We start from the raw sequence: 27,083 nt of genomic DNA, 5'->3' as shown, positions 1-27,083 counted from the left end.
CCTGAACCCGACGTGTGGTAGTTTGTTGGATTCCTATTGTGGGTGAAATTTTGACGTGAACGATTGTCATTTTGATCCCGTCTATGATGGGGTCTATTTCCCATATAGGAAGGTCGATTTTGGGAATTATTGAAATGGGTTCCTTGTCCCTTATTGAACTTCACAAAATTTTGTATCTCTTTGGTAAGAGCTTGCAAGTCATCCCCTATAGCTTTCTTTATAGCCCCCACAACATCTGATTCTTTTTCTCGGGTAACATTTACATTGTTAATTGTGTGAGCCCTCAGGGCGTCAGCAAGTTTGTGGGTTTCGAATCTGATTGCCAATATTTCGGCTTCATTAAAGCTGACATGAACTCTTAAAAAGGCATTAGTTTTCATCTTTGTACGATTTACTACATTCCTGTACGCCCTTGTCCGCCATATTTCTTCAATTCCGCCATATTTTGTCGAAGATTTTTGGCCACCCGTACCTGCTATATATAGCCTTGTAGAATTGTTTCACCTGAGTGATTTTCTAGCCTGGCTGTTGACATGTTCACATCTCCGATAGCATAGTTTTTAGAAGTCCATAAACTGAATAAACTGACCAAATACATGAATTCAACAAAAAAAATAGAACTAAACCGAGAATTAAATTATTTTTGAATGTATTTGCTGCAATATAGAAAATACACTAACACGGAATACATTCATGTACAGCAAAAATCCATACAGGTCGAGAAAACGCGTCAAACGCAGTGATAAAACATTTACCAGAATTTACTGCTATCGTTACAGGGATGTGCACATGTCGAAAGAATTATCCTATTTTACTTTTATTGAAAAATGCATCTCAGAAGTCATGTAATCCATTGCTAACTCAACAGTAAAAGATGCTTGGACACACGTGGCCCATGCCGATCATTTTATTTGGTCAGGGAAAATATCGAAGGTTGAAAGCTCAGTGGGGTTGATTGAAAAAAATGCAAGTAATTTTTTCAAAACTAAACATTACTCTTGTCTGTAAATGTTGCAAATAGAATTTGATTACATGGTTTAACTTCATTTAATTTATAATAAAGCATGCGTTATTACGAATCATTCACCTTTTGAAGATATTTTCCTGTGATAGGGGGGGGGGTGTAATAAAACATGCATATTAACAGTCTCATAAAAATAATTTAAGAAAAACGTCTGAAACAGATTGATTTCTTTATGATCAATTATTATCAAATAAATACTGTGTATTGGCTTTATTAGACCTAATATAATTTGATTTAAAGTTATTTATAATTTTATGCACAATGAATGAAAACATACCCCACGCTCCCCCCAAAGTCGAAGTGCTGAAATTCCCAGAAAAAAAATAAAGGAATCGTAATTTCCTTGTTATATGCACATCTATGCACATTGTTTTCTAAATATCTGCTAAGTTTGAAGAAATTGTGTGCAGCGGTTTATGAGGAATTGCGCTGAGAAAAAACTGCTCATCTTTATATTCAAGACATGGCCAAAATCTAAATGTAAAAGTGCGGAAATTCCCGAAAAAATAAAGAATTCGGAATTTCCTGGTGATGTGCAAATCTAGACACACATTGACTCCTATAAATATCTCGAAAGATCGACAAATCTCTGTGCAGTGGTTTATAAGAAGTTGCGCTGACCAAAAAAAAAAAGGACTGACTGATGGGTCCAAAACATTATACCTCACGCAACTTGTTGCGAGGGGTATAATAAACGAGTTTGATTCTGTGGTACAATGATAATGAAAATAGAATTTAATGTGAATTAAATTTCTAGGCATAAAAAATTAATGATTACTAGAAAAAGCAGATAGAAAGAGAGAGCAAACCCCCGTGAGACTTCCACATTTTACCTACAATTAGCTTTTTAAAAATTCTCTTGTCTGTTGTCCAGGTCCAGGTTCGACTCGTACGTTTGAATATAGGTGTCGGAACCGGGGGTGGCTTTTTTTACAAATATATACTTAGTATAGACATTGAACATTGCTGCGTAGGTTTAGCCCCCCCCCCCCCACTTTCCACAGACAAGTCGCAGTATAGATTAAAAAAGAGGAAAGTGTTGGTGTTTGGAGAAAAATTTTGTTTCTGAAGTTCGAACCTACCTCCCCCCCCCCCTTTCCCCCACACGAAATAAGATATTCGTGTCTTGGAAAAGGACATTTCCCCCTTTTTCTTAAGTTTGTCAGATTTTTTGAATGTATAAAAAATATTCTTTGCACTTAGCCCCCACCCCCACTTTCAATTTGCTTCCGAGGCCAATGCGTTTGAGAAGGTATTTGAAAAAGTTCCCATTGTACCCATTCCTGTGATGTATGTTTCACGTTTATTATATCCCCCGCTTGAAAAGTGGAAGGGTATATAGTAATAGTTATGTCCGTCCGTCGGTCTGTTACGCTTTGGGGTACCCATCTCTTATTCGCAAATCCTCTTATACCACTAAGTGAAATTTAATAAAACTTTCACAGAATCTTAGGTTTATTACATATTACCATTGTGCACCTCCTATTTTACTTTTTGATCCGACACGTATTTTGGGTTTAGCGACAACAGCAAAATATGGACTTTGCCATTATAACCATATGGGAGGCGGGGATATCATTTAGTGAGCTCATTGCTCACAATACCTCTAGTTTATCTTTCAATTTGGCCGTTTGGATTAACTTCTTGTCCAAATTAAAATTATTATTCAATTTATGAAGTTTTGACATCCCGCCTGAAAAAAAAATCCTTGATCTGTCGTAAGGCTTAATAATGGTACAGCACAAAGTGCGTAGGATCTTATACCTATTATTGCCCTAAGGGATGATTACAGAGAGAGAGAGAGAGAGAGAGAGTTCAGTATACAAAAGAGTAAATAAAAATTATCCGTATTCAACCAGTGTCAAGAATCCCTACCCTAGCTTTTAAAATTATCTCCCAAATACTGCTACAGAAATTATTTTTATATAAAAAAAAAATAGCTAGACTATCAGGCAGGGATACTGAAATATCGAAAGACTCTCTTAAACAACATAATTATAAAACATTTATACATTCCTCAAAATGCACATACTTTGTGGTCGGAGTGACACATTTAAAAAAAAAATTTCAAAATTGAATTCGGCAGAGATATCTGTCTTCCAAGAATATTTAGATAACGGTCATGTCAATTATTTTTGCACCCCCCCCCCCCCCCCGCCTAAAAAATCAAATGCCTAAATGTCAATCTGAACAGGAGATGGCATTTCTTCGTGTGTTTGTGTGTTAAAGAACGTATAGATCTATGTACACATAAAAAAAATAGTATTCTGGTTAACTGCTTTTAAGATTTGAAGTAAATAATTACCGTACATCAAATTACCTGGTTTAGATTTGAGATTACTACTAAAATAATCAGTTATAATTGACAAATTAATTTTGCGACGCAAACCAACTGCAGACTACTAGTATATTCATGACTTTGTATAGAATGTATATTAGAACTACATGTAGATAGACAATTCACAATTATAGCACAATTAACCCCCCCCCCCTTTCAGCCGCGCAAATACCAAATAATTTCTCTTTCCACTTGTGATATTTTCCCCGACCAAAATCTGATCAGCATGCACGGACTAAGTGTATCGACGTGCTAGTCTGTGCGGAGTAATGACAGTATGTTTACTATTGAGCATTTGTGGAGTTTATTTCTTTTTTGTGATGCATATTTCAATAAATGGAATTCAGGGTGTATATCACTTGACTTGTGCACATCTTCGAACCAATGCAGTAACCTTATTACCAGGTATGGGTACGTTTACAGCGTTCGAGGCGTTTTCTCGATATGCATCGATTGCATAGGGGCTGCAAATTAAAGACGTTGGTTGTTTTGTTCCATTCAAATGATATAATTTCAAATTGTGTTTGCAGATTTTACTGCTTTTTATTTCAAGTTTATTCTGCATAAATTGGCGCACTGTAAAAATACGTACTCGTGCATCTAAATTTCTCACCAAACTTGCATTTTTTTCATTTGATTCAAATCAATAATTATTCAGAAATATGATTATTGTGTTGTTTATTGTGGTTTTGAAATGTCTTGATCTCCTCATGTGTTCTCATATGCTTTACGGTTACCATCGGAGATGTGCACAAGTCGATACCCAAACCAAAAAATCATTCAAGTGTAACGAGCGCATTTGGGTATATATCGTTACAATGATACAAGGTCTCTGAAAGAAATATGGCGGAATACGGCTAAAGTTGGTATGAAACAAGTCGTACATAGATGAACATGTTGCGTTTTTAAGAATTCATGTCAGCTTTAATATCTCTTGGTCTCATTTCACGCAATCGCAGGCGCATGTCAGAATCTGTTAGAGCATCGATAAAGTGATCTAGAGCCAAGGTGTTTGTCATAGTTGGGTCTGCTGTTGGATATGCCCGTCTTGTCAGTTTTCTTATTGATCGAGATAGTTCGGGAATAGACTCATTGTTTCCCCTTACTAGACCCTTTAACTGAGCACGATGCATTTCTGACCGTTCTACAGATCCATATCGGGTATTTAAAGCCCTTACTAATGCCTAGGTCACATTACCCGGCCGGTAGCCGTAGACCGGTGGTAATCGGTAGTAATCCGTGGTGTTAGCGATGCCTCAACATCGGTCCACATCGGCCTAATAGTCCTTAAAGTATCAGTCACATTATGCAGCGATGGGTAAACGATGGGCAACCAATGCGTTTTATGATAAAAATGGTGTGGTTGCAGCCCGGACTTACAAAGGTCCAGCGATGCATTGCTAATAAAAAAAATGATGTTCCAGGATAATCGGCCGATGTATATTACATCGCTCATACATTGGTGAACATCGTTCGTACATCGGTCGACTACGGGCCATTGTTTCGTCGAACATCGACCGGTGATCGGCAGTTATCTGTTGAACACCACTCAACCCCCCGATGACCTCTGATTCAACGGATATTGAACGATGCTCGGCCATACATCGGCCGATCCTTGAAAGATGTGTTATTGATGGGTTACCGATGAGGAGCGATGTGAGGCATCGTTGGAGACATCGCTGAATTTTAACTACGAATTATTTCCTAACGATGACCCCGCCGATTCGCAAAATGGCCTTAGTCACCGTCCGATCACTAGTGGTGCCCGGTCGGCAACCATGCCATTTTCATAAAAAAACGCATCGGTTTCTCATCGTATACCCCATCGCTGGATAATGTGACTGATACTTAATGAATCAAACTCATGTCGTTGGGATTCATTTAACTCTGTCAATACTGCTCTAGCCCCATCTGTCAAGCTACTTGCAAGGCATAGAGATTTTGTTTGATGGTCCCAATTATGGAGTGTAGCAAGTATGTTAAATTGGGTTAAATATTCGTCAAAGTCATCTCTCCCGTCAAAGGTTTGGGGTTTTATGCCAATGGGAGATTTGGATGCAGGTGCCACATTTGCAAGCCTTGTAGAAACACAAGTATTTTCATTTTGATCTATAAGTTCTGAATTCCCATGGGTAGTTACGGGACTGAAATTTTCTTTGTTAACTCCACAGAGCATACCCATATCTGGATGAACAATAGATTCCCCATACCCATTCATAGATTGGGAAGTGAGTTTTCTATTTATTTCATCTTTTTGTTTGAGTTTGTTTATTTCTGCCCACAGTCTTTGGGATTCTTCCCTTACTTCACTTATTTGTTGTCCAACTTCATGTTTCATGCATAAAACTTCTTTCGTCATATTATGCATTGCATTTAACAATTGCTAATTTATGTTTTCAGACTGATGGGTCACTGATGCCTGTTTGGAAGAAGATAGGACATGGTCATCTCTGGATAACCTGGGCGATCCCATACAAGATCTGGGATTAAAAACTATTTCTCCAGAGTCTTCCAAGTTGCTGTTATTTTGGGACATTTTTTTTTAAAAATCTTTAACAAAAATGTTCAAATTGGGTAAAATAAAATTTCATAAATCTTAAAATATTTGTTTCTTAATTTCTATCCAATCAAAGTACGGGATTCTAAATTATAATTATCCCACTTCTGACACCAGTGTTACGTTTTTACCCTTTTTACTATGTTTTGGGTTAAAGTAACTGTGGGCCTCCCAAGTCTGTATATCAGATAGAAATTATAATACCAAATAACTTTTTATATAAAACTTTATTAAAATAAATTAATTTGTCAAGGATGGGTTATTGAGCTATAATAAATTATATAAACAAATTCTTTCCTAGAAATCAATAAGAATGGGATTTTAATATCCCATATAAAGTTTTTCCCAAATGTGGGAATACCCAAAAATATTTCTTTTCAATAATAAACTATTTAAAATAAATTTAAATAACCACAGGCATCAGTTCCCAATATCAATAAATTAATCTAATTAATTAATTAATTACCCGTCTGCTTTGGGTTTCCACTATTTTTCCCTGGCCGTTCTCGTCAGATTGAGGTACTGAGCTAAAAGCTGCAGATGACAGCTGACAGCTGTTTATATCGTATTACGTTGCTAGTGAAATGACGTACGATCCGCTCCCCTTTCCCGAAATTAGACCTGCACCGGAAGTTTATTGTGCAAAGCGATCTCGATGTATTTAAAAACAATGCGAGATTCGCGGGAATTGGAGTTATGTCAGTTGGAGGATCATACTAGGGTTTACAATGTCGGAATAACATAAAAAGTAGGTTATTTACATAAGTTACGATTTAGGGAACTGCCTCTTTGTGTGTCAATCTTTCGTATATGAATATTTGTCACGTTCCACACTTATGGAGGAATTTCGGATTGACAACATGTCGATAAAAACAAATGACATTAAACTATTAAATATCAAAATCATAAATCGTAACATTTAATGCAGAGCTCACAATTTATCAATGGCACAATGCTCGTAGAACTCACCAATATCGATGAAAAGAAATTACCACTCCACATTCCGATTCAGAACTTGCAAGATATTAAAATGCACGAAATGATAACAGATCTAGACAGTCAGATAAAATGTTTTCACCGGGTTATATTATTTCATAAACGAACCATAAAACGATGTTGGTGAGTACGAAAGGTATTTAACTATTGATAAAATGTGAATTCAGCATTTAATTTGGTTTGCAAGTATCGAAAATAACCTCAGAATGCCGCCTCTGGTTCGAGGCGGCGAATTCCCAGTTTTGGTAATGGCGCCGGTTCTGACGTTTTCCTGGCATATAAAATATCAAAATCGTAAAAAGCCAGAAAAAACGTCAGATTTTCCAGACTAGCTTTTGGCATTGTAATCAGCATTGAGTCCTCTGCCAGAATTGTGAAATTCATGACCCCAGGGTCAGGGGTTCCAATGCTAGGTTGGAGCTAAATAGATTGTATAGTATAAAGGATTATTTCCCTGAAAATCCTTCTCTGTCTTGGGTATTAAATAAACTAACCAAGTACATAGTTATGTTGAATATGGCCTTTCAAAATTTTGAATTTCATAGCCCCAGGATCGGGGGGTTCTGGTGTTAGAGCGGGGCTCTCTTGATTATATAGTGAAAATACTTAAATTGTTTTAAAATCTTCTTCTCTTCTCTTGGGTATTAAATAAACTAACCAAGTACAAAGTTATGATGAGCAAGAATGTCTCTTCCAAAAATTGTGAATTTCATGGCCCCAGGGTCAGGGGTTTTGGTGTTATTATATAGTGAAATCGCATCAATTCTTTGGAAATCTCCGCTGCTCCTGGGTATAAATCCAATGAACTATGATGTACATAGTCATGATGAGGAAGGATGCTTCTTTCCAATTTGTTTTATTCAGGGCCCCTGGGTCAGGAGTTCTGGTGTTAGGGCGAAGCTCTAATGTTTATATAGTGAAAATGCATTAATTTTTGAAAATGTTTTCCTTTTCTCCTGAGTAATATGCCATTCATCTAAGTACATATTTATGATGAAGAAAGGCGCCTCGTCCAAAATGCTAAATTTCAGGGGTACTTGGGGAGCGGATATTAATCCTTAGTCTGAAAATAAATTAATGCTTTGAAATCTGTTCTTTGGTATTAATCAACCATTTATGATAAAATAAAATTCATGATGAAATTTCCAAAACTTTGAAATATATGGCCCCAGGGTCAGTGGTTCCTGTGGGGAAGGGTGCAAAACTGGTCGTTATAAAGTGGAAATGCATTTTCTCTTTGTTACTCTTTTATTAAGGATGTATTCTTCTGATTATTTTACCCCAAGTGGGTCTTCGTATACTTACACATGTCGTAAAATTCAAACTGATAACAATATACAAATAAGTTTTTAAAATTTTTATGACTAACATGTTTAACTATATTCATTTTTAAATAAAAAAATCTTTCTATGTTGTATTCATGACTAAGACGTGTGCAAAATTACGATATTTACGACATAGGCCTAAGAAAGTCGACAAGAGAAATCGACATGATCGAGAGGGGATGAAGACGGGATCGCCCGTTTCAAAACGACAGGAATGCCGAAAGGCACTCCGTTCAAAGAGCCAAACGACAGAAATTTTAAAACATTAAAAAACTGCCTATATCACAATTAGGACTACAGGTACATTCTCGAAAGCGGTCCCCAAACATGCCAGCCAAGAGCGACGAAGTGTATTGACGACGTTCCAGTAGCAGTGGAAGAGCGAAAATTTAGGTTTCCATTGCTTTCAAATTTATTGAAAATAGCAATGTTTATGCATTATAGACGCGCAAGTTTCAAAATACATGGTATACTGTTACATCGCAAACTGAAACTTAGCATAAACATGTTACATACAAGTACGGAACGTTAGGCCTAAGGAGATGCGTGCAGACGACAGCATTCGTTTTTTCTTTTTTATTGCAACTTCAGCTCGTAATATATGATAAATTTCCTTTGATATTGTAAATGCAAAATATCTATCCCAACTCTATAGACATACAGTACGAAAATAATAGGATAACACCATAATTTTTAGCTGTTTACATTCGATAAGAAACTAGGTCGCTTCATTCTATGGCGGCCTATGCGGGTTAAAAAAATGGAATATTTCTGAAACATCATAAACATGTCAAAATTATTTGATTCTTAACTACAGGCTTGGGTTCATAAAAACAAAGTCAGATGGACAAAATAACGATTTCACATTTTTGAACAGTGATATTACCAGTATGTATAGTCTATTTTTTTTCTAAAATAATTTTCTTCAGGGTAAGTCTTCTTTTCACAAGAATCACAAATGAAAAACTTTAGAAGAGAGCAGGGTTTAAGACCCACTAAAATCAGATGGAGAAAACCATGCAAATCAGATTGAGAAAGTGGGACTGGATATGACAGATCCCAGGGAAGCCACCATCCATCACCACACACCAGGACCCAATCCGGAACCCGCAGAGCAAGAGAAAAAGAGGACATCCAACAAACTGTTATGAAGTTTTTATTTGTTAAATGATTACTTTTTGTTCATAAATAGCTTTTCATAACAAAATTGCAATTATTACCTGAAATTATCACACTAAGTTTGAATATTTGGTGAATAAAACACATACTTTGAAGTCTCAATGCCTTGATTTATTTTCATTAAATGCTGAAAAAAGAAATAGGGGATGGGGATATAAAAAATATCAAAACTTTCTTTATGTACACTAACCCCTACTTTTCATGCTATGAAAAGGAACCATAATACCTAAAGAAACTGTACAAAAATTTTCTGAAAAAGTTTAATTGTGGAAATATGTTTTTCTCTGGTTTTTTGAGCAATTTTATAGGGAAAAATTTGCCTATTTTTGACACCGATGAACAACATTTTTGGGTACAAGTTATCCAATTGGTGTTTATTTGCACAAATTTTGCTTAAAAATTAACTTTGCAATACTTTGACGTATATTTAAGCCAAATTAAGTTTAAATTGATTGTATTTATAAATTTATGAGGTATTTTACGGTCTAATAGCTTTTTTAATGAAATTTCTCATGCTCTATTTTGGCCTATGTTGGAGGGGTTGGATCTATCTTAGATGAACACTAACGTACACTTTTCTTGTCTTTAAATTATTCCTTGGATATTACACTTTCAGAAAAATATAAGCATGTGGAAAGTTTAATGCACGTTTTTTTCCGGGTATCAGAAGAATACATCCTTAAGTAACCAAAGTAAGCATGTTAAGTGTATAATTATGACAAACAATGGTGCCTCTCTCAAAATTGTGAATTCATTGGCTTTTGGTTTAAAACACGAAGCAAATTCAATTGCTGGAAAGTTGTTACATGATACTCAGGTGACCTTAAGGTCCGTAAGCCTCTTGTTAATTTGAAAACGGCAATTTCTTGCATCGGTGTAACCTACTTTTTTTTTTATTAATAAAAAGACAGTATCAAGAACTGGCAACTGTCAGTCACGCAAAATGCTAATCATATATAACTATGTCAGGGGCTTAAAGAAATAAAACAAAGTAGACTTCCATGTTTAAATATACAAAAAAAAAAAAAAAGAAAGAAATTGTATTTTTTTCTTTTTAGTTTTTGCAGGACCTTATGAATATAATTGATAGTAATCACGTGGGAGAAATCTCATGTATGAACTGCACACGATTTCTCCATATGTCAAATGTGTAGCATGAGTAGCGTTTAAAAGAAAATCTAAGAAATTTCTATTTTAAACTAGACCGTATTTTTGTCGTTCAACAAAAACGTAGAGCTTTTCGACCCCTAAAAATTAAGGAGCTTATTACATAATAAAAATTCAAAAGGTTCATTATGTTTTAAGTTCTGATGATATCAATAATGAAGCAATAACAAGTCACTATATTCATCAACGGCTACTCAAAGAGATATAACTCTTTCATGAAAATTCAAAACATGCGAAAAAACGACTGTTTTTCAATTCACTAAAACTCCTATAAGGGGTCAAAAAAGTTACCCTACGGCCCATAATTTTTAAATTGACCCTCTTATGCGTAACTCATAACCGAAATCACTTTGAAGATTGATTGGTAAATAAAAAAATATACAGACAAAAACTATTTTCTGTATTGACCACCAAAATCCCTTTTATTTCAAGAAAGTTTATTTTCATGACTTAAGTACCTGAAAACAATGCTAGAGTTATTATTCTTGTGAAATATTACAAGAATTGCTTGTTTCTCTTTTGAGATAATGGTTCATACGTGATTTCAAATTTAACATAGAAATCTCAATAGGCAATTTTAAGGGACTACTAGAAACGGAAGTACTCTTCATATTCATACTAAAATTGAAACAAAGAGAGCATATTAGACTCTAAACAGATGGACAAAGGGAGATAACTCTTACGCAATTATTTTTGAAATTACTTTAAAATTTTGTGCAGGTCTCTAAAACACCCATAAGGGGTCAAAAAGTGACCCCACGGACCATAATTTTTAAATTGCGCTTCTTCTGCTTAACTCAAAACGAAAATCAATTTGTAGATTGGTTGACAAATAAAAAGTTACAGGCAAAAAACGGTTGCTCTGTTCTGACCCCTAAAATCCCTTTTATTTGCAGGAACCTTGTTTCATGACCTATCCACCGGAAGACATTACTAGAGTTATTATTCATGTGAAATATCACAAGAATTGCTTGCTTCCCTTTTGAGATAATGGGCATTGAATGATTTCTAATTTAACATAGAAATCTCCATAGACAAATTTGAGGTACTTATAAAACCGGAAGTACATTTCATATGCATACCAAAATTGAAACATAGAGAGCATATTAGACTCCAAACAGGTCGACAAAGAGAGATAATTCTTGCATCATTATTTTTGAAATTACTAAAAAATAGAAGAGTTCAGGTCTCTAAAACACCCATAAGGGGTCAAAAAGTGACCCCACGGACCATAATCTTTAAACTGTCCTTCTTATGCTTATCTCAAAACCGAAATCAGTTTGAAGATAGAAGGATTAATTAAAAAGTTCCAGGCAAGAAACTATTTTCTGTACCGACCACTAAAATCCCTTTTATTTAAACAAAAATATTTTCAAGACCTAACCACCGGAAGGCAATGCTAGAGTAATTTTTCATGTGAAATATCATGAGACTTGCTTGCTTTCCTTTGAAAATAATAGACATTGCATGATTTCAAATTTAACATAGAAATCTCCATAGCCAATTTTAAGGTCCTTATAAAACCGGAAGTACTCTACATATCCATACCAAAATTGTAACACAGAGAGCATATTTGACTCTTAACAATTTGACAAAGGGAAATAATTCTTGCGCAATAATTTTTGAAAATACTTAGAAATACAAAATTTCAGGTCTCTAAAAGTCCTTTAAGGGTTTAAAAAGTGACCCACGGACCATAAATTTGAAATTGCTCTTATGTTTAACTCAAAACTGAAATCAGTTTGAAGATTGGTTGACAAATAAAAAAGTTACAGTGAAAAAACGATTTTTAGAGTTGACCCTTAAAAATCCTTAATTTTCCGGGATTTGGTTTTCTTAACCCTTTCAGCTGAGGACAATTCTAAATCAATTATTCCCTGTAAATATTACAAGAATTGTTTGCTTCCCTCTTGAGATAATGGAACACAAATGATTTTTTTTTACTATAGAAACTCCCATAGACAATTTCAAAGCCTTATAGAACCGGAAGTTCTGGTCTGATGGACATGAAACTTACATTACAGCCTTTAATTACTTTGATAAACAATTTATAACCTTCAAAATAAATTTCCTTCATTGTTTTCAAAATTTTAAATTTCAATCCCCCCTTTTCTTAACTGTGGAGCCCTATAACACAAAAAAGTACCATAGATGCAAAAACACTAACGATGACCTTTTTGTAGATATGACTTTGAGGAATATATTCCTGAATTTTGAACGAAATTGCATGTAAAATAAGGAAAGTGTAAGGCTTTAAAGAAATTTTAGTTTCTGACTCATAAATACCGGAAGTGACGGAGTGCAAAACCTTACTTACGGGAGACTTTTAGATATGCTGTCTAATGGTATTGTTATAAATTACATATCTGAAATGATGTTCTTTAAATCCATGACCAAAAAGTGTTAGGTATAATGATAATAAAACAAGACGAAAACAATAAGGGCTTTTCGCCTGAAAGCGAAAAGCCCTAATAAACATTGCAACATTCTATATATTCCATGTAAAACTTTGATTGTCCATGAGGGCCCATCCTGATGTCAATACACTTGAATATTTACAACCTGAGCATGCTACCTTATAAATAGGACCAATCATAGCTTTGTTGTTCTTGAGAAGAAGATTTTCAAAGATTTTTCATGAATATTCCTATTTTGATCGTACATTGTGGCCTTACCCTACCCGGTGGGAAGGAGGGGGGGCTTCATGATTTGAACAAACTTGAACCTACACTATCTGAGGAGGCTTCCCTATAAATATGACCAATCTTGGCTTTCTTGTTCTGGAAAAGATTTTTGAAGATTTTTCCTTTTTTTCCTACGAAAAGCTTTCATCGTTCATTGTGGCCTCACCATACCCCCGGGGTCATGATATAACAAATTTGATTCTTCACTACCTTAGGATGCTTCTTTAAAAATATGGCCTATCACGGCTTTGTTGTTTCCGAGTAGAAAATTTTTCCTATATATGTAAGTTCACGGGGATAACTCTGTCAAAAATGGTGCGATCGTACCCAAAACAGAACTTGACCTAGATATTAATGTGATATATCTGTATACCAAATTTCATTTCAGTATGTGCAACGGTTGCAAAGAAAATGAAAGGAAACTGCAAATAATTGATTTTTTTCTAAGTCCAAGGGGCATAACTATGTCAAAAATGGTGCGTTCGTACCCAAAACAGAACTTGACCTAGATATTCATGTGATATATATAGAATATCACACTGCTGTTTTGATCTCGGCCCTGGTATCAGCCCGAGCGTTGGTATCGGCCCAAGCCCGGAGGGCGCGGGCCGAGACCCCCCGAGGGCTGATACCAGAAACGAAATCAAAACAGTGGTGTGATGTTGTTTATATCATATAACTAAAACCAAAGAAAAGAACAAATATTTAGTTTTGATCAAATTGTCGTAAGACAATTAGAGTTATCTTTCTTTATCCCGATGTTCCGAAGATGTTGCTTGACGTTGAATAATCATTTACGAGAAAGATTTGCATGGTCTGGTCATTAAAAAGAATAGTCCTGGTGTTTTGAAACATTTCATTTCGAAGCACATTAGATAACAAAAATTTAAAAGGTCTCAAACTTAAAAATATTCCACTTTCACTTTGGATCGAACCGGGGTTACAACTTCTTCTTGAAACGAATCGTTAAAAAATTATTTATAGTAACTGTTTGTTTTGTTAACGAGATATATTAAATTAACCAGAAGTCTCTGTCGAGACTGTAGCTCTACTGGTTTGCACTTATGATAAAGGAAGAGAAAAGTAGCAGTTGGGACTTTACAAAAGCAATAAATAAGCAATAAATAAGACTACAACTGTAGTAGTAGCTTTTAATAAATTTTTACAGAATTTTCAATTTAAATTACTATGGCAACATCAATCATCAAAATCAAAAATACAAAACTGATAATTACGTATCTCAGTGTAGTCTATTTGCAAAATTATATTATAATCAGACTCAAACTGTATTTGGAGTAGCATTTTGAATGTATTTCCCAGAAATTTCTATTTCAAGTAACCACGGCAACACCGTTCATCGAAATCAAAAACCGATATACAGAATTATGTATCTTAGAATAGTCTACTTGTGTGTCAGGTTATATTGAAATCAGACCAAAACTGTAGGAGGAGTAGCATTTTGAATGTTTTTCACAAAAATTTCTATTTTTAGTAACCGCGGCAACACCGTTTATCGAAATCAAAAACCGATATACAGGAATATGTATCTTAGTATAGTCTACTTGTGTGTCAGGTTATATTGAAATCAGACCAAAACTGTAAGAGGAGTAGCATTTTGAATGTTTTTCAAAGAAATTTCTATTTTTAGTTACCAAGGCAACACCGTTCATCAAAATCAAAAACCGATACACAGAATTATGTATCTTAGTGTAGTCTACTTGTGTGCCAAGTTATACTGAAATCAGACCAAAACTGTAGGAGTAGCATTTTGAACGTTTTTAACAGAAATTTCTATTTTCGGTAACCGCGGCAACACCATCGAAATCAAAAACCGATATAAAGAATTATGTATCTTAGTGTAGTCTACTTGTGTGCCAAGTTATATTGAAACCCTTCACCTAAACTGTAGGAGGAGTAGCATTTTGAATGATTTTCACAGAAATTTCTATTTTTAGTAACCATGGCAACACTGTTCATCAAAATCCAAAACTGATACTGATACCAGTAGAGCTAAAAATGGCACATTAAATGAAAATTTGGTATTGTCTTACTGTCAAAGCAAATAAATGTCCATTTTTAGCTCTACTGGTCAGAGACCAGAAGAGCTTATGCGATAGTAATGCGTCCGTCCGTCTGTCTGTCTGTCTGTAAACAATTTTTCAAAATGCTACTCCTCCTACAGTTTTAATCTGATTTCAATATAACTTGGCATACAAGTAGACTACATTAAGATACATAATTCTGTGTATCAGTTTTTGATTTCGATGAACGGTGTTGCCGTGGTGACTAAAAATAGAAATTTCTGTGAAATTCTTTCAAAATGCTACTCCTCCTACAGTGTTGGTCTGATTTCAAGATAACTTGACACACAAGTAGACTACACTAAGATACATAATTCTGTGTATCAGTTTTTGATTTCGATTAGCGGTGTTGCCGTTGTTTCTAAAAATAGAAATTTCTGTGAAATTCTTTCAAAATGCTACTCCTCCTACAGTTTTGGTCTGATTTCAATATAACTTGGCATACAAGTAGACTACACTAAGATACATAATTCTTTGTATCGGTTTTTGATTTCGATGAACGGTGTTGCCATGGTTACTTAAAATAGAAATTTCTTTGATTTTTTTTTTTAAAATGCTACTCCTCCTACAGTTTTGGTCTGATTTCAAGATAACTTGACACACAAGTAGACTACACTAAGATACATAATTCTGTATAACGGTTTTTTATTTCGATGAGCGATGTTGCTGTTGTTACTAAAAATAGAAATTTCTGTGAAATTCTTTCAAAATGCTACTCCTCCTACAGTTTTGGTCTGATTTCAATATAACTTGGCACACAAGTAGACTACACTAAGATACATAATTCTTTATATCGGTTTCTGATTTCGATGAGCAGTGTTGCCCTGGTTACTAAAAATAGAAATTTCTGTGAAATTCTTTCAAAATGCTACTCCTCCTACAGTTTTGGTCTGATTTCAATACTACGTGGCACACAAGTAGACTACACTAAGATACACAATTCTGTTTATCAGTTTTTGACTTTGATGAACATTATTGTTTTGGTAACTAAAAATAGAAATTTCTGTTAAATACTCTCAAAATGCTACTCCAAATACAGTTTAAGTCTGATTATAATATAATGTGGCATGCAAGTAGACTACACTAAGAACATAAAGAGACTTAATTAAGGATGATTATTTTTTTATTGCTGTGGTAAAGTTTCAATTCCCAACTGCTTAAGAACTTTTCTCTTCCTTTGCTATAAGTACAAACCAGTAGAGCTTCAGTCTCAACAGAGACTTCTGGTTTATCAAAACATGACTTGTTGCTGTCCTAGAAGTAAACAAGAGTTACCTCTCTTACGTCACAAGTGTATCATTTGGCTCACTTTTTAAAAATTTTCTCAAAATTCTAAAATAAATAAATAAATATTTCTTAAAGATTCTAATTAAATTTTTCGATATATAATGTTTCTCTTTAATACTTAAATATGAATTTTACTTTTAATTCACACAAATAAAACAGAAATAATGATTTGAAATTTGAGGGCGAGACAGCCCCTTGACAACGGGCCCAGACAGAGATATCTCAGCCCTGGACCCTGACAAGAAACCAGAAGTCTCTGTCGAGACTGTAGTAGCTCTACTGGTTTGTACTTATAACAAAGGATGAGAAAAGAAGCCATTGCCATCAGACCAAAATTGTAGAAGGAGTAGCGTTTTAAAGGAATTTCTCAGACATTTCTATTTTTAGTAACAATGGCAAAACTGTTCATCGAAATCAAAAACCGATGCACTATTTTATGTATCTTAGTGTAGTCTACTTGTGTGCCACGAAATACTGAAATCAGACTAAAACCATAGGGGCTTGTCTTCCGGATTGTTAAATGTAAAATAAATTTTAAAAATTTTGAATCTTCTTTAAATACACTTAAAAGTTGTTAAAATAAAGATCCTGACACTTTCAGGCAAGAAAAACCACGTTTGAAAAAGACGTACCACACCTATATACATAAACTCTCAAAGGGACGCAAGCTGACATCTTGGAAAAAATACCCCCTCCCACTTCAGCACCTATTTCTGGACTCTAAACCATTAATTCATTTCGGTATCATGGCTCTGTCCCCTACAGTGATGATTTTCCTAAATGTTGATGCGATTGTCAGTCGTGAACACGCGTTTAATCAACAGTAAATGGATACAATTTCTTCGATTTGAGCTCATCTCGCTGAATCGACCCAAAAAGAACGGAAGTTGACATGGTTGCATGGTAACGACGCAAGGGCGATAATCGTGGTATAGCATATAGCTCGCTTTTAAATTATGTAACAAATTACTTATATATTAAATGAGTCTTCCCAATGACAATTTAGCCTGTGAAACCAAACTTCAGCCCGTATTTATCATTTTTCACTGTCTTTTTCTTGTCAGTAAACTTTTTTCCGCGAAGCTGGAAATCCTTGGGTGTTACCATTCGCTTTCGATTACCCTCTGAGTTTTCCCTATACAATCATTATCTGCCCTTGCAATTTTGTCAACTTCCGTTCTTTTTGGGTCAATTCAGCGAGATGAGCTCAAATCGAAGAAATTGTATCCGTTTACTGTTGATTAAACGCGTGTTCACGACTGACAATCGCATCAACACCTAGGAAAATCATTACTGTAGGGGACAGAGCCATGATACCGAAATAAATTAATGGTTTAGAGTAAGAAATAGGTGCTGAAGTGGGAGGGGGTATTTTTTCCAAGATGTCAGCTTGCGTCCCTTTGAGAGTTTATGTATATAGGTGTGGTACGTCTTTTTTAAACGTGGTTTTTCTTGCCTGAAAGTGTCAGGATCTTTATTTTAACAACTTTTAAGTGTATTCAAAGAAGATTCAAAATTTTTAAAATTTATTTTACATTTATCAATCCAGAAGACAAGCTCCTATGACTAAAACTGTAGAAGGAGTAGCGTTTTAAAGGAAATTCACAGAAAAATCTAATAGTAACCAAGGCAACACCGTTTATCGAAATAAAAAACCGATGCACTATTTAATGTATCTTAGTGTAGTCTACTTGTGTGCCAAGTTATATTGAAATCAGACCAAAACTGTAGGAGGAATAGCGTTTTAAAGGAATTTCACAGAGAATTCTATTTTTAGTAACCATGGCAACACCGTTCATCGAAATCAAATACCGATGCACTATTTTATGTATCTTAGTGTAGTCTACTTGAGTGCCAAGTTATATTAAAATCAGACCAAAACTGTAGGAGGAGTAGCGTTTTGAAAAATTGTTTACAGACAGACGGACGACGGACACCTTACTATCGCATAAGCTCTTCTGGTCTCTGACCAGTAGAGCTAAAAAGACGGTTAACTTTTATCTTGAACCCCAAACATCATGAGTTAATTATTCTAATGAAAAAGGTTTCACAATATGGTTTGCTAAACAAATGCTTTTAATAAAATGTCTTTTACAGGAAGAAGAAAGCACTGACAAGAAAAAAGAAGTGAGTTCAAACTTTTAAACCGGAATTTTTAAAATGCATGAATACTTGTATGTTGATGGGTTAGTAGCACCCCAAACACCAATACATGACGTATAAAGACAAGACCCCTATAAAATCCACCATTTGCAATGTACTTTCGGTTTCAAATCTTAACATTTGGACAAAATAAACAGGTAAAACAAAAAAAAAAAAAAAATTTCAAGAGGCTTAAGTATTTGTTATCAAGTGATACTTTCTATCTGTTAATCAATGATATATTTATAAACTGTAAAAATTTTCATTTTATACCTTACATAGTTCTGGAGCTATTGTAAAACTAAATTTTTGGGCATGACCTTTGACGAAACAAAGGACTTTCTAATAAATTCCTATTTTTTGTAACCATGGCAACACCGTTCGTCGAAATCATTAATCGATGCAGTAATATGTGATGTATTCTTGTATGTCAAGTTACAGCGGCGGATATTATAAACAAATGGCGTCTCCATAGCGGTTAAAACGGAATGGCCACTGTTATTTACCTGTAAATCCTTTCAGTATGCATGTTTAAATAAAAAGGGCACATGACTGGGTAAAATGACGTATTATGTATAATGAGGTATGACGTATCATTTTTGTATTGCAATAAAAGACGTCATTCTGTATGTAAACAGAGAATGGGAAAAGCGGAAGATTTAATACAAAGCTTAAAACAAAGGATCGAAAATAGTTTTCAGAGTGGAATACATCGTCGCAAACCACGGCCAAAATGTACGCTCCTCTCCCATCTGGCCGTGGTTGAACGAGGAGAGAATTCTTCGTAGCTCATTAAAATATTGACCAATGCGAGTAAAGCATAGTCGGATGATGAACTTTATCGCGACCTTTCAATAACCAATCGCAGTATAGGAAATAGTTCTTGTATACTGTTGACGTCAGTTGTTGATTGCGATGAAAACAAAACTTGCCACTGATTGAATATGACGTCACATTAGAGAGGCATAAATATTCAAGATTACGACACTTTTTGTTATCAAACAGCCACGGGTAGGAGAGAGCTATATATGCGGACTCTGGACCGTGGCTTGAGACGATGAGTGGAATAAAACATTCAGAAATTGCAAAGTGTCTAGGACTAGACCGATGTACAGTTTGTGCAGTGATAAAGCGATATCAGGAACGGGATTCGGTGGAGAATAAGTCTAGTAAGAGAAAACTTGGTGAGCAGGATGAACGATCAATTTTGAGGTTAGTAAAAACACATCGTGTCGAACCTCTGAAGGATATCACTGCCAGATTCAACCAGTTTCAGGGAAATACTGATTCAGAAGTAACTGTAAAAAAATGTTTGTTCCGAAATAAATACCACAAACGAGTTGTAAGAAAAAACATACGAACCCGAGATGTAAACATTACAAGAAGCCCACGGGCCTTACAGGTCACCTGAGTATCATGTAACAACTTTCAAACATTTGAATTGGTTCGTGTTTTAAATCAAAGGCCATGAAATTCACAATTTTGAAAGAGGCACTATTGCTTATCATAACTATACACTTAGCTTGCTTACTTTGGTTACTTAATACACAGAGGTAGATCAGAGTAACAAAGAGAAAATGTGTTTCCACTTTATAATCCTGTTGTGTACTCCACCCCACAGGAACCAATGACCTGGGAGTAGTATAAGGGGTCTGGATGGGTGGGTCAACTGAGTGCACTTTTGGGGCTGAGGGGATAGGTGGGTCAACAGAGTGCACTTTTTGGGGGGATAGGTGGGTCAAGAGAGTGCAGCTCCTGGGGGGGGGGGATAGGTGGGTCAAGGGAGTGCAGATTAGGGGGTTCTAAGGATAGCCGGGTCAATTCAGTACATATGTTGCATCATCTTTTAGATCTATTGCATCATCTTTATATATCTATTGCATCATCTTTATATATCTATTGCATCATCTTTAAGATCTATTGCATCATCTTTTTAATACTTATTGCATCATCTTTTTTATACCTGTTGCATCATCTTTCAAACTGGATTTCCTCAAAACATTAACAAATAACACACAAGACCAAAACAAAAGAACAAGTGCAAAAATAGGTTGGACTTATCTTTCTGTAAACTATCTAGTCAGCGAGCTTACCTATGCATTGTGACGTCATAAACTTGGCAGCGACGTCATGTTAGTCCTTCACAAGCCGCGATGGCTGCTTATTTTGACACAATAACACAGACTTTCACTGCGCTTGAGACTTCATGTAATAACAGTATGGTCCTATGGATTTCAGTACCAAAACTGATTTTCTACCGTTTTTCTTCCAAGAAAGTTCTGAACAGCTGAATCCTGGATCAGCCTAGATGTTATTTCACTGGATTATTTAATGAATATTACTCTCCTGAGTTACCTGGTTACATGGTAAGTTTTAATAAACTTTTCTTTATACATTTTCTATGAAGGTCATCTTTGTATTTATTCATTATTACTGTGTTATATACCTTATGTTTAGAACATTTATACAAACACTGCCATTGTTTACCCTGAAATACACTAGGACACTAAAAGATCCTCAAAATGTTGATAAATCTTTAAAGGAAGAAAAATCATTATAACTCAATATTGTGCCAGCAGTGGTCTCCCTTTGATAACTCTCTTCAAGCAGTTATAGTTCATTCTGTTAGTACATCATATATTATATACTGTGTTATATACCTTATGTTTAGAACATTAATAGGCATTAATTTTGTGATAAAAATATGATAGATTCACTGCCATTGTTTTTACGAATAAGCAATGCTAATTTCAACCAAAAATGCCAATACATGTTCTGTGCACTATGTGAGTGATTAAAATTCTTAAACTGTTCTAAAGATCCTCAAAATGTTGATAATCTTTTTTGCATGAGTGACACATATGATTTAGTAATATGATTTATAAATATCAGAAAGACAATTACTGCAGGCACAATATTTTTTAATGCTTTTTCCAAGAGGAAGCTGATCAGATAAGGAAGCATTAAAGAAGTTAAAATGTTTAAAAAATGGAAATAATTTTGAAACGTTATAATTTTCAACAACTTTAAACTACACAATAGTAAAAGAAATATATACATATATCTTTCCTCTTGTACCAACTTTAAGATCTATTCAAAATGGATGTTTAAAAAACACAAAAATAAAAAGGGTGGAATAAGAAAAATCATAAATCAAATGTCTATAACATATCTACATGACCCACTAAATTAAACTTATAACCATCAAAGAGTGTACTAAAGGTAAAATTTTATGATAAAAAGCCTTACCTGCTATGACAGTGTTGATACATTCATAAAGTAGAGACATTGCTGAAGTACTGCCAAAAAGAGAGACAGAATTAGACATGACATTAATGGTAAGTACGTGTAGAATATGTGAAATCAAGAATCTATACTTTAAATAGAGACTGAAATCTCACCTATGAATTAGATTAGTTAAAGGCTCTATAAGTTTTTTCCCAAGGCGAGGCTCCAAGGGTGTTAATGCACTGAACTAAAATGTAAAACATCAAAGTCTTCAATACTGAAAAAGTGGTATGTTAAATCTGTTTAACATGAGACCCATGGACACAATGCATCCAGTCACAAGATATATATTCTCATTCATGATTGCAAGATTGTTTTATAAATTCAACAAAAATATTGTCTTGTTATTGTCTCTCTATATATTGACTTTTCAGAATTTTCTATCAAACTGAGCTTAAAATGTTTTCTTTTTCTCCCCTCCTCTATTGATGGGCATGCTTCTGTATTAAACTAAAGTTTCATAATGAAAATTTCATCCTGTCACTTCTCCAATTGCTAAATAACACAGCATCATAAATAAATGTAAAGCTTTAGATTGAACGTACCAGTTTGATGATTTTAATGAGGACCCAGTTGTTTGTAGAACTTGTCATCAGCTTAAAGAAAAGTGGGGCCAAAGAGAGGTAATTCTGGGGATTCTTTCTGGCCAGTTCACAAATCACATTGACAGCAGCTGATTGAACTCCTGTAGAGAATTTGATACATCAACATTAATAACATACTAATCTTCTCTACAAGTGAAGGTGGGGGATTCAACAATTTATACAGCACTGATAAAAATACACTCATAATTCTTGACATAGTAAAATATTACACATACAAACATACTCTCTCAAAGCAGATCACTAAATCTGTGAAAGCAAATAAAAAGAATACCTTAGATTTCTATTTCTAATAAGTTCTTTGAAAAACTCAGAAAGACAGGATTTAAATATGATTATCTTCAACATAGAATACCCACATTTTTTCTAAATTATATATAAAAACATATATTTTCTCTGGTTAAATAATACATCTGCAAATGAATGTACTGTGTATGTGATAGAGTAACATTGCTGGGCTAATAAAATAGTCCTCTTCTCGCTTACCCTGGTCTGGATCTTCCAGTTTTTCCTTGAGCCTTGGAAATGCAGGTCTTAATGCCTCGGGAAACTGCAGGAAAACTTTGTACATAATAAGTACTGCCTTCTTTCTTAGGTACGGACGAGTTGATGTCATCTGAAATTAACAATTTTACCAAGAACTCAGCAAAACAATATTCCTTTAATCATAATTTTCACAAAAGTTATTCATTTATTGGAAAAAAGATACAATGCATTTCAATCTTATTTAGGCAACACTACTGTGTATTCTGATCCAGCAAAATCATAATATGGAAATTCTTATTTGATGACTCCATATTAAATGTATTAGCTGAAACTTGAAACCGTTGGACTGAAACTTACAAGAGTCATGATGTCATTAGCGAGATCTCTGGCGAGGTCTGGTGTGACAAAGCAGGAGAGACCAGATAGAGCAATACCAGCATCGTACATATTCTGACTGCTTAGATCCTGTAAAATAAGTAATAATAATGAGTAAACAAAAGAGATCAGAAACCAGTGTCACACACAAGTGCAAATAATATAATGTTATCTCACATTAAAATTTGTTTAAGAAAAACAAAGTTTGAAAATAATATTTATATATTTAGGTACAAATGTATGCATTAAGAATTGATCATTAATGTACAATACAGTACAAACACTCTAGGATCATTTTATTTTTACTAAATTATATGATTTATGACAATAAGATATGTAAATTTTATGTGCTCATTCAAAGAATGTGAACAGAGGAAATTTCCAAGTTATACATCTGTATCTATCGATTACTTTTTGTAAAAGTACAATATATACAGTTTTAGAATTGAGAATAATTTTTACGAAATTGACAAAATCATAATTTCTAGAAAGTCCAGTATTTTTGTAAAATGATGCTGGAGTGTTATAATGTGGTACAGAATTTCACAAATGAAGAGAATCAATAATTATTTTCCTAATTAGTACATGCATAAGATAATCAGGAAGTCTACAAATCAATCTGTATCTATTTTAATTAAATATTTATATCATACTTTTTAATAGGGCAATAAATTCAAAATATGTCACAAAATTAATTTTTAGAAAAATCATTATCTATCAAACTACAATTCTTATACAGTGTGTTTCTGCACAATTTAAATATGCACACTCAAACAGATATCCTATATGCTCTAAAGTTGTAAAGGTCCCAGAAGAAGCTTATGGGAAATCCAATGTGCCAGTGAGTAATTTTCATACTTATTTCCCCATGGCAAATAGCACAAAAAATTATCCCAGGGTAGAGGCTCTTTCCGTTTATTCAGGGTCTGTCTGAAGTCCTAATGTACCTCTAATTTCTTTATTGGTCAGATCAATTTTTTGCTATTGTAAATTGGTTCAATGCTGACATTCTCAACAATGCATGTCTTAAAGTATCTTCTCCTTAGTTAATTTTTGTATTGGTAAAAAAGATACAAAGAGAGCCAGATATTTTTTTTAACCAACTAACTTTATAGTGTGATAACAAATCTGTGATGTAAACAACAAATAGAGAAAAATTCACCTTTCTGATCATGTTGGTGGTCAACATTAAAACATCTGTGCTTTCATGGAAACTTTGCGAGGCTGCTATATAACCAATTCTCTGTAAGAACAATACACGGAAGATGAATGATTAAGATCACAATATTACATACACATGATATACTCACTCATTTATAGAAAACATTAGAACTGTAATCATGGCCAAGCAGACTTTCGAAAAATGTAAAAATATATATCAAATGGTACAAAAGATTTTCCAATCTTGCTAGTCTTACATCAGACTTAATAAAATAAGTGTCAGCCTTATAGAACTTTAGACACTACTTTGCACTCTACCTTGTTAACTTATGCTAAGGCACCCAATTGATAAAAAAGTCAATAATTGCTTTCTAATGTAGATTTTCAATAATATGAAATTAAATGAATACATAGACACAACTGAATAATGTACCTATAGTAATGTCAAATTAACAATAGCAAGTTCGTTTTCTACTACTTAACTCACTTTAAATCAAGTTGAATTCTGGGGTACATCTCAGAAGAGATTGCCAAGACCAGTAAGAAAAACATCAAAATTCTTCAATATTTAATAAAATATTATAACTTATACCAAATTTATCACCTTTATTGTATATTTTGTTGAACTCATCACTTCGATGATGTGAAAGGCAGCCCAGCTTATGTCATATCCCAGCATTTGAAGCTGTCAAAGTAAATAAAGACAATGTATTTAAAAAAAAACTTGGTAAAAAAATCCAATAAACAAGGTGCAGACATAAGAACATTAAAAATTAAATCACATAAACCGGGATTATAAATAGACTAAGTAAGAGTGGAGATGATGCTTACATAGATAAGCTTGTTTACAGCATTGGCTTTCACTGCTTGGTTTTCTTGACGAAGTTCTTGCTTTATTTCATCAATGCATTCAGCAATGTACTTTCCCTGGGAAAAAAAATCACCACTAAGCATGTGATAAACACTCGTGTGTTTCTATTTGTTATGCTATATAGTTTCATGTCTGCAGTTTTGCCTAGCAAATACTGAAATAGCACATGTAAATGATAAAAGAGATATTGATCAAACTAAACCCTCTGTACTCTATATTCATGCATGTGGTTTGTGCCGCGGATATCAGCCTGGATAGCTCAGTCAGTAGAGCGCCTGACTGGAGATACAGGGGTCCCGGGTTCAATTTCTGGTCCAGCCATTCATTTTCTCCCCTCCTGTTACAGATTTGGTGCCATTGACCACCCCTGAATTGTAGGTGAAAGTCCTGCCAGGGGCTAATAAGCACTTGGGTTGTGTCTATGGGGGCAAAATACCATTTATTAAAGGAGGGAGGAATGTAATGGTTTGAGCCATGGATATTGGCCTGGATAGCCAAGTTTGTTGAGCACCTGTCTAGTGATGCAAGGGTCCCATGTTCAATATTCCAGGTCCAGTCATACATTTTCTCCTTTGCTGTTACACTTTGTTACTATGTATGTGTATTTGCTTTTTTTTATGTTTAGCAAGCACAGATATCATGCCTGCTTGTCACATTTCTGTTGGACATCACGAAACATTCTTTTCATAGACTTTACTTTAGGAGCACATTGTAAAAACATGTCTTACAAATAACAAAGACTTGAAGCAATTGAAAAAAGACAGGCTTATGGCTATTTGTCCTTGACCAGGCGGTATAATGTTAACTATCGGAATGCAAGGTAAATATTTTAGAAACATCAATTTCATGTCATTTGTATGCTAGTGTATGTTAAAAGAAATCATCGTATTTTACTGCGGGTACAAACGCCCCATAATCGTGATAATATTATCTCTATTGTAAACACTTAACAGTGTTGTGTATCTCTACTTCAAGCTTCAAATTGATATTGATTTTTACATCCCACCTCATTTTCTTTGTGGTTGCGAATGCCACGAACCAAATCTTGAAGATTTTTGTCCAGCACTCGCTCCAAAGTGCCTTTGACTTTCTTGAGAGCCATTATTTACACCGGTCAAGTCCAAAATATACGTTAATCCATGCTATGATGTTCCCTACAATTCAACAGGAAAGCCAAAATGGATCCAATCTAAATCATGTGAGATGTTGACGTGTGGCGTTTGGAAATTCTAAAATTCAAACCAAGAAATCCGGATTTTTTTCTTCTTGCATAGGAATAATTTGGCCTTCTGTTTCCCTTGAAAAAATAAACTTATAATAAAGTTTTAAACATTAATGCAAAGTTATGTGACCTTCCTTTCCGTTTTGCTGTACTGGAAATCTGCCTCAGAAATATGGTTTTTAGTGCTTTTAAAAAAACTTGCAAGGGGAAAAATACATTGCGTTGTAAATTATTAATATGAGTTGCAAATATGATTATAAATCAATAATAACCTGGGAATATGTTTTTATGCCCCTAT

The 27,083-nt window shown here is 34.4% G+C and overlaps 1 protein-coding gene across 1 annotated transcript; it reads right to left on the bottom strand.

Moving 5' to 3' along the window:
- Positions 1 to 21,957: 21,957 nt before the first annotated feature.
- On the bottom strand, positions 21,958 to 26,811 carry LOC134254891 (AP-3 complex subunit delta-1-like). The gene is made up of 9 exons (XM_062737421.1): positions 26,570 to 26,811; positions 25,524 to 25,619; positions 25,297 to 25,377; positions 24,694 to 24,774; positions 23,514 to 23,621; positions 23,157 to 23,286; positions 22,614 to 22,753; positions 22,182 to 22,255; positions 21,958 to 22,079 (listed from the first exon to the last, which is right to left on the bottom strand). Exons 1-9 carry the CDS (start codon positions 26,663 to 26,665, stop codon positions 21,965 to 21,967), a joined length of 921 nt encoding a protein of 306 aa, XP_062593405.1. The 5' UTR covers positions 26,666 to 26,811; the 3' UTR covers positions 21,958 to 21,964.
- Between the last annotated feature and the right edge of the window lie 272 nt (positions 26,812 to 27,083).

The sequence above is a fragment of the Saccostrea cucullata genome, unplaced genomic scaffold, assembly GCF_032062105.1.
Source record: "Saccostrea cucullata isolate Sc308-1 unplaced genomic scaffold, CSIRO_AGI_Scuc_v1 ctg1383, whole genome shotgun sequence".
NCBI classification, from domain to species: Eukaryota; Metazoa; Mollusca; class Bivalvia; order Ostreida; family Ostreidae; genus Saccostrea; species Saccostrea cuccullata.
This window is presented reverse-complemented; position numbering and strand designations above follow the sequence as displayed.

Bases quoted from the DNA above. Each gene is read 5' to 3' on its own strand.
- LOC134254891 (XM_062737421.1), bottom strand. From the start codon at position 26,665: ATGGCTCTCAAGAAAGTCAAAGGCACTTTGGAGCGAGTGCTGGACAAA. The intron at 25,620-26,569 runs GTGGGATGTAAA...TTTTTTTCCCAG, and splicing joins GCAACCACAAAGAAAATGAG to GGAAAGTACATTGCTGAATG. The intron at 23,287-23,513 runs GTAAGTTTCAGT...TGTTAATTTCAG, and splicing joins CTAATGACATCATGACTCTT to ATGACATCAACTCGTCCGTA.